The 9277-nt window shown below is 44.2% G+C and overlaps 1 protein-coding gene across 2 annotated transcripts in view; it reads right to left on the reverse strand.

The window, feature by feature from the left end:
- AMPH (amphiphysin) overlaps positions 1-9277 on the reverse strand; it is a 188166-nt gene that overhangs the window by 71424 nt on the left and 107465 nt on the right. For both annotated transcript variants that reach the window (XM_069084385.1, XM_069084384.1), the window contains exon 3: positions 7259-7313. In XM_069084385.1, coding sequence (XP_068940486.1) covers positions 7259-7313 — 55 coding nt within the window. The remainder of the gene's footprint in view (positions 1-7258; positions 7314-9277) is intronic.

The following is a 9277-nucleotide window of genomic DNA, read 5'->3' on the forward strand; positions in this document are numbered from 1 at the left end:
TCTCTCTCTCTCTCTCTCTCTCTCTCTCTCTCTCTCTCTCTCTCTTCCTTCCTTTCTCCCCCTCTGTCTTTAGTTGTTTAGTCATTTTCAACTGAATCTGAGTTTTCAGGACCCCATTTAGGGTTTTCCTGGCAAAGATACTGGAGTGGCTTGCCATGTCCTTTTCCAGTTCACTTGACAGATGAGGAAACTGAGGCAAACAGGGTTAAGTGACTTGCCTAGGGTCTCACAGCTAGTGTCTAAAGCTGAATTTGAATGCAGGCCTTCCTGACTCCAGGCCCAGTTCTTTACACACTGTGCCACGTAGTTGCCCCTCACTGGATATATCAGGTTTATTTTATTTGAGGAAAGTATATCTTTTGAGCTGCAGAGATAGTGGGGGAAAGCATGATAACCCACATGGACTGGGGATTCATTTCTCCTCTGAGTTTGTTACGTTGGTAATTGGTTTGGGAAGGATAACAATTTTTTTCTGACTTTCCTTCTTATGCTGGCCAGGGCAGAATGATCACCTTTCACCCTACATTAGTCATGGTCCTAGGCTCAGTTAGGGTGGTCGGTGCCATTGTCCATGTGGGGAACTAGGGATTTCAGAGCCAGAGGCTCAGGTGGAGGATGGACGGCTCCCAAGAGATATCAACTTCCTAATCTTCTTGGGTTTGTGTTTGGTTCTATCAGTTGTCCTTCTTTGTAGGCACAATTGTTCAACTGGGGTTTAGTTGATGGATCACAAATTATATTGGGATGGAAACTGAGATTTTATGTGGTCCTAATTAGACCTATTTTATATGGGGACTATAGACTATTCAAAGCCTATTAGATGGACCATCATTGACATGGAAAAGGAATTCTACCTAGGTAGAGTCTGTACAGATTGAATTTAAGGCCTCCAGGTGGTACAGTAGACAGAGCATAAGCTTGGAGTCAGGAAGATCTGAGTTCAACATGGCACCAGATTCTACTAGCTCTGAGACCTTGGGCAAGTCACAACCTCTTGACCTCAATTTCATCATTGTTAAAATGGCAATGACAACAACATCTACCTCACAAAGTTGTTATGAGGATTAAAAAATTTCTAGCTATTATTACTATTCCAGACAGAAAGGTGGCACAGCAGATAGAGAGAGAGAAGTGGAGCCAGGAAGGCTTGAGTTCAAATATGACCTCAGACACTGTCTGGCTGTGTGACCCTGGGCAAGTCACTTAACCCCATTTGCCTTAATCCACTAGGGAAGGAAATGGCAAACCACTCCAGTGTTTCTGTTAAGAAAGCCTTATGGACAGTACTGATATGCTGTAGTCCATGAGGTCACAAAGTCAGATGTGACTGAGCAATAATGTATGTATATGTGAATCTATGAACTTTATATATCTGGAAGGTATTTGCTGTCTTTATCAGTGAAGGGGAGAACATGAGCCTTTACTAAGAATCTCCCATTCGGCAGGCACCGTGCTAAGCACTGAACAGATATTTCAGTTGTTCCTCAAAACAACCCCGTGAGGGACGTGCTATTATGACCTCCATTTTATAGTTAAGGAAACTAAGGCAGACGGTGGTTAAGTGACTTGCCCAGGGTCACCCAGCTAGTAAGTGTCAGAGACTGCAAGAAAACTTATTGGCCACCTATCACTTTACAGGTGAGGAAACTGAGGCAGACAGGGAGTAGGTGACTTTTCCAGGGCCATCTAGCTGATGTCGGATGTCTGAGGTTGGATTTGCACTCAGGTCTTCCTGACTCCAAGCCCAGTATTTTCTCTACTGAGCCACTTAGCTATCTCCATATGAACACACATAAATTGATTAAATACAAGGTAGTTTGGAAGGGGCACGAGCCTTGGCTGGGGGGGGGGGTCAGGAGAGGCTTCATGAAGAAGATGTAGCACCTAAAAGGAAGAGACATGAGAGTCTGGGTTCCAGAGGGAGGGCATGTTGGATGTACCAGGACATGGGCACCGGCTGATGCCATAGTGATAGTAAATGCCTTCTCTCCAAGTCAATGGCTCCTGAAGGAGAGAATGAGGCAGCACAGCCTTGGGATTCACAGCATCATAGACCAGAGTGAGGAAGGTCCCTGGAGGCCATCAATTCCAGCCCCTCCCATCTTACAGATGAGGAAACTGAGGCTGGGAGAAGTTAAACAGCTGGCCCAGATTCACACGCCTAGTGTAGGCAGAACTTGAACTCATGCTCCCTCACTCCAAGTCCAACACTGTATCCATGGCCCCACCTATGTGTCTCAAGTCCGGTCCAGTTGTCTGGATTATCAATTAGCAAACAATCACTAATGGTAGCAATTACTATGGACCAGGCACCATGTTAGAACAACACCCCCAAAACCAAACAAATCAGAACAAAAATGAATCCCTGTACCTGGCTATTTCCATTGTGCTCAGCACCAGTAACAGCGGCTGCTCCCATTTACGGAGGACTTGAGAGCTCTCCTCATACACTAACAGTGTTATGATCCTTTATTTGCATGTGACAAAATTGAGCCTGGGGGAGGGGAGGGAGGTGCTCATACCACACAGCTCAGAAGTGGGATTTGAATACAGGTCTCCTGAGTGCAGGTCACTTCCAACGGTGCCAATATAAGTCAATCACTTTTTTTCTTGGTCAGATAAAAAATACATTAAAAAGAAAATTGTATTTGCTAGTCCTTTTCTTAATGAATGAACACTATGTCCATACTTATCAATTCCATATCATACGCCATATTATATCATCGTATCACATTGTAATACTGTTTTGAAAAAGGAATCTGGAGAGGAGTCTGGCTCAAAGGTAATCTGCTTATTTTTCTTTCTTTCAGATTTGACATTTTTACAGTGTTTGAACAATTAGAGCTATCCTAACATGGACAGCAGATCCCCAAGTGAAAGCTGGTTGACCCCTGTCAGGATTGTCTAGGGAGGTACAGGTTGTGCCACATGGCATTTGAGGGGCCCTCCTGCCGGAACAGTCCAGATTCTGGGAGGATAAACTTGTACTGGGAAAATGACCCCACAGCTGAAATTGATTATTTCTAATGGAGACTGGGGCTTGTATGTGACCCTACTATGAGATAGTAGAGAGGAAAACTCTTTGAAAAGTTCAATTTGCCATATCAGCAAAGTGTTAGTACTACCAATATTAAGAGGGAGGGAGAAGGAAGGAAGGAAGGAAGGAAGGAAGGAAGGAAGGAAGGAAGGAAGGAAGGAAGGAAGGAAGGAAGGAAGGAAGGAAGGAAGGAAGGAAGAAAAAAGAATCTGACCATTTGAAGTTGGTTTCAAAACTGGCCACAATCAAGTAATTTTCTGAGTCTCAGTTTCCTAATTTGCACAATGAGGGAAATAACACATGTATCACCTTCCCCTCAGGCATGCTGTGAGGCTCAGGTGAGATTATTCAGGTAAAGCTTTAGATGTGTCCTTATTATTGAGAGTGGCCTAGGGTGGCTGTGACCCAGACCACTGGAGGCCCTCCCACCCTGCCAAAGCCCTGTACTAAAGCTGAGTCTGTGAGTAACACTCCCCGGAGAGGGGGGAATGGGGAGATGGGGGCGCTGTGTGCGGAGATCTACAGGAATGTTTGCTCCAAGACCAAATTGCTGCAGATTGCTGGCTTTCTCAGTTCCTGTATTTGCTCTTTGTGTGAGTGTGAGTGTGTGTGTGTGTGTGTGTGTGTGTGTGTGTGTGTTTCTTCTCCCTCCCTCTGCTGCTGCCTCTCAGTTGTCATTTCTCATTGCTTTCAGTGTGTCTGAGTCCTGGGAAAACAGTTACTGCAACTGGTTATAATTGTGTGTAGAGCAAGACTAGCTGGGCTCTGGCTGGGCCCCGCAGAGTCACCCATGAGTAAAGCAGCCGTCTGGGCTCCCCAGAGGCCCTTTCCCAGTTCTATTCTTGGCTGAGTTCTGAATAGATCAGGCCAGCAAATAGAATCCCAAGATGATCAGCTTGGAGCTGGAAGAGAGTTCAGGCCATTCAGTCCAACTCTTTAATCTTAAAGATGGGGAAACGGAGGCACAGAGGAATTAAGTGATTTGTCCCAGATCACACTGGAAGTGAGACAGGTGAGACAGGTGAGCACCCTAGGTGGCAGACCTCTTCTCTCCTCCACCAAAGAAGAGAACTCTCCCAGGGAGCTGATCCCATGCTTCCGTGTCCTGTGCCAAGACTCCCTCTGACCTCTCTGTCTGTGCTTCCAAAGCCTTGCACACCTGCCCTCCACTGCCATCCTGGGGAGCTCATGACAGACTTGATTTGCTGGAGACAGGAGGGCAGCAGCTGAGGCAGTAGGCCTGCAGAGGGCACCAGCATTTCTCATCCAAGGCTGCCTAGAGGCGGCAGAGTAAGAAAGCTGGGAGAGCCCTGGTCCCCTCAGTGGACCTTCATACCGTAAATGCAAGCTTGAGTGCTGGACGGAGGGTGGACAAGTGAGCTGGGGAAGCCTCTTTAGGGCGAGGTCGGGCTCTCCCAGAGGCTTTTCTCTACAGATCTGTTTCCCTGTTTTTTGCTTCTTCAATGCCTACTACAGAGCAGGCTTCATTATAAGTACTTAATGAGTATTTGTGGAAGAGTGGTTGCATTGATGCCATTTCCTGTGCCTTTCCCTACTGCCCTGGACATGCCAACACCACAGGCCAGGGAACCGCACAATTCTTGAGAAAAAAAAAATAGAGTTCTCAGAAGCTTTATGCCAAAGTTGAAAGGATTAAGGAAAAAAATAATGCTTGGGAGTTAATTTATATTGAGTGAAAAGGAACTTGGAGGGCAAATTTCAGGGCCCATTTCTAACCAATCCATGGCTTCTTAAAAAACCAAAGAAGCCCAAACCAAGGACTCTTTTTTTTCTAGTGATTCTCTGACCGATATCCTGACCTTCCACATCTTCCCTGACTTTATCATCATAACTTTCTCCATCAAGCAGGGTGGGGAAATGGATCAGTCCACAGCTGGCTCACCCTGTTTGAACATACAGGATAGACATGAGGACTGCCTGTCAAAAAGCGCAGAGAGCTACTAACAAAACCAGCCGAGGCTGATCCCAGCAGCATTCCTTCTGAGCTTTCTTCCCTTCCTGCTGGCGGAAGTCCTTCGAGACTGCAGATACCAACTCCCGAGGGAAGCCTCAGTGAGTGTGCTAATCACAAGTGATCTCGCTCATTTCTGCATTATCTTGCTCAGGCACCACATCCATTCTACTTAGCCAATATTGTCTTGAAGCTTTCTTTTGTCAGCTGTTATGCATGAGTGGCACATTGCCCAAGAGCTGAAGCCTGCTGTTAGCCTTGGCAACGGCTGCCCATATGGTGTTCATTATGTGTTTGGGCCTTAATCGAAAAATCAAATGTGATCTGAGGAGTAATGCATGTCTCAGTAAGTTCACATATGTTTTCTCCTTCCTTTGACCTCATTAGAAAAAGTCTCTTTGTTATCATTGCCCATGATTCACTAGGTCCTTTTAGCAGTGCGAAGGTCCAAGGTTCAGGTTTCGGTACATTTGAAGAATAGTTGGGTTTTGAATTTTACTCAGTACTGCACAACTAACCACAAAAATTTTCAGCTTTTCCCCCCTATCTCATTTGAATCTTAACATAATAAATTTTCAAAGAATTTCAAGTTTCCCAAGCTACTTGTTTCCTCTCCTTTTTTCCCCATTATTGTGTTGGTAAAGAATTTTTAGAGGGGATCCCATGCTTTTGCTCTATTTTCTAGCTATTTAACTATGTTTTAAATCTCTGAATAAATTGTAAGGTCCTTGAGAGGAGAAATTGTGTCTTATTTACCTTTTATCCTTCACATTTCCTACTTGTTTGAAAGAGTGAATGAATCAATGGATATAACCTGGGGCAAACTTCAGCATGTTCTAAGCCAATGGTAACATCATTGGAATAGATATGGAACCTTCCAAAAGGAATATTTTGAAGCAAAACACTCATTTAGATGAATATTTGTTAAAAAAAAAAGTCATTGGAAGTGCGGTGTGTGAGTTCCTGACCTGTGGTCACAGGATTTAGAGCTGGAGCTTGGAGGCTGTGTAGGTGAAGCCCCGATTTTATAAATGTGGGAAGTGAGGCAGAGTCTCAGGTTAAGCCCCATCTCTGCCATTTATTAGATGAGCAAATCACAGCCTTTCTGAGCCTCGTTTTCTCCTTTGTAAACTTGAGGTAATATTTCTACTGCAATTATTTCCCAGAGATGTTGTGAGGAGAGCACTTGATGACCCCCGATGTGTTAGAAATGGTAGCTGTTGTTATAAGCTCATCCTTATCTTCTGCGCAGTGTGAGCTGACATAGAAATGGTGGCTACCCTGGTCATTATTGTTCTTTTGTGCTTCGTGCTCTGTGGACCCTTGGTCAGGTGGGTGAAATAACTCTTTTCTGGGGCTGAATAAGAGTCCTCTACAGGCTCATTACAAGCAATTCCAGCAAATTATTAGTAGCGGTACTAGGATTAGTATTGGGAGGTGTAGCAAACTATTGAGAAGAGCCCTAGTCTTAGAATTGGAAGACCAGTTTGAGTCTTCCCTCTCTTGTTTCCTGGCTGTGTGACCTTGGGTAAAGCATTTCACTCTGAGCCTTAATTCTCCAACTCTCAAATGAGGGTGATAATAACTTTTACTACCTATCTCACAAGGCTGCAATTGGGTCAGAGCTTCAGAGATCTCTTATCACTCTAGAAATGTGTTGGTGTTATCTTCCTTATGTCAATCTGAACGTTGTATCACGATGTGGAGACAAGCCTGGGTTCTTAAAGCCTAGACTCAGGAAGCATGTGTTCTGGTAGATCTGACAAAATTGGAAAGACTTCACGGAGAAGCCTGGCAATGGGGTGTATGTGTGTGTGTGTGTGTGTGTGTGTGTGTGTGTGTGTGTGAGATATCCATTGACAAGTTCAGAGAGGTTTATCACCAGGAGGATATGCTCCAAATAATGAATGCTTTAGCCATAGCAACTTGCAGACTGTTTACTAAGGCAGAGAAGGGTTGTGATCTCAGTGAGTGAAGGAAGGATTCTCATTGGTGAATTCACAGATCCATCAAATATCGAAGCCAGCCTTGCTGTCCTATATGAGGATACCCCAGTAATGGTGTTTGTTTTTTTATGTGATTGACTGCAGTTCAAAAATCCAACCAGCTTCCTGACCCAGCCATTATCTAGGATCTGGTTTGGGGTGGGGTCTTTTGTGTAACTTGCTGCCCTCCCCCACCTGCCTTCCCCTAGCCCTTCTCCCATCCCTTGCAGGGCATTTTATACCAAACATCTCAGAGATCATTACCTTTGATGGCAGCTAAGTATCCCCGGAGTTCTCTCTGAAGTCTCGTACCTTCTGCCTGAAAAAGAACAGAAATAAGATACTGTATACTCATAAGTGGAATTTAAACACAGCACTTGGAGAAAGCATGAATCAGTCTGGCATTCATTTCAAAGACCTCTCTTTTGGACCCAAAAAATAGATCCACTCTCTTTGCTCCCCCAGGCAACCCACTTAGGCTATAAATTATAGAGCAGGTCCCTATCAGCATCGGTGGAAAGAATTTCCTCCCCAGGAGTTCTCTATGTCAAACGTTCACACTGAGTCCAGGCACACTGATGTTGACTTCCTCAGGCTTGAAGAGGCATAAGATTCAGTCTAAAATTACTTGCCTACACCAGAGTAAGTTCTTACTTTTCCCAAACAAAATAGAAGCCCATGGAGGGACTGTTTCATTCACTCTTTTTATACCTGGAGGCAAGTACAGGGCCTGGGACACAGTTGAGTCTGAGCGATGTTAGCTGAACTGAACTGAGGTTCGTGTGTGCACACCCACATACATAATACTCACATGTGCCTTTCTTCAAGGTCTTACTGTTAGTAAAATCAGGGCAGTTTCAATGTGAAACACATACGTGGCTACAGCTCTGATCGTTCTGTAGCCAGTAGAATAAAGACCCGTCTTTACATAGTTTATCAGTTACCAGTTCTTGTTGATTTTATCCACCCAGAATCTTTGGGGTTTAGCACCATTTTCTCTAATCACACAGTATCAACCCCAACTAAGGCCCCAGGCATCTCTAGCTTGGACCACTGCAATTGCCTCCTGATTGGTCCTTCTGGCTCCTGGCTCTACCCTTTCCAGTTTATCCTCCACACCAGCTGCTAAAAAAATCTTCCTAAGTCTCAGGTCTGAGCAGTTAGGTGGCCCAGTTCTAAGTGAGAGCCCTGGCCTTGGAGTTTGGATGACCTTGGTTCAAGAAATTTCTCAGACATTTATTAGGTTTGTGACACTAAGCCAGTGACTCAACCTCTGTTTGCCTCAGTTTCCTTGTCTGTAAAAAGAGAAGATTGGATGGGGTTCCTGCCAAGTCCACACATAAGATCTATGATCCTTTCACTAACTTGCTCCAAAATCTTCAGCTTCTGCTGCTCTTTCTAGAATCCCTCCCAATTCATCAGTCTAGCATTGAAGACCCAACAGAGTTTGACTCCTCCCCCTCCAGCCTCATTTCCTATTACTCCTTTCAGCCATTCCTCAGAAACTTTGTTATTACATTACATTCCACTTTCCCCATTTTTGCTTTCCTCTACTTTTAACACTTTTCCCTCCCTCCCCAAACTGAATCAAAGTATCCAAGAGCCAGCCACTTCTAAATGATTCTGCCTAGAGACACAAACTCGAAAGCAGCTCTAAAAAAATCATCTGTCTTCAGAGGACCATGAGACGACCACTGAGTGTGCAGATAAATTATTCACAGGCCAAGCAAAAAAATCAATAAGACTTGAATGGTTGACATTTTCTTAGTGGTAATGGAACTTCTCCTATTCATCTCATAAATCCAAGGCCAAAAGAATGGCAAAAGCACAATGCAAGCGTGCTCAGATGTGAGTGAAAAGAACTTCCCCGAGGAACAGTGTTCTCTCGGCGCTTTCATGTGGACCCAATTACAATTTCCTCGTGATTGCCATCTTAATAATTCACTTCAGTTCAAACCACATTTATTAAGCGATGATTTGGGGTCAGTCATTGTGTTGGGTGCTGGATATACAAAGGCAAAAATGAACAGTCCCTGCCTTCAAGGGGCTTACAAGAGAAGAGAGGGTACAATATTACACAGATAAGTACATGCAAAATATTGACGTGACAAATAAACAACACAAGAAGTAAAATTTCAAATAAACCTCAAACTCCAGGTAATTTTTAAATTTATTGATCTGCTTTTAGTTTACAATATTCAGTTCCACAATCCCTTGAGTTCCCAATTTTCTCCTCCCCCCAGCTCCATATATTTCTAAAATAGCATACATTTTAACAACAAC

Source organism: Petaurus breviceps, unplaced genomic scaffold (assembly GCF_028583685.1).
Source record: "Petaurus breviceps papuanus isolate PSGF00001 unplaced genomic scaffold, PetGlider_PUasm1.0 174, whole genome shotgun sequence".
In the NCBI taxonomy this organism is placed as follows: Eukaryota; Metazoa; Chordata; class Mammalia; order Diprotodontia; family Petauridae; genus Petaurus; species Petaurus breviceps.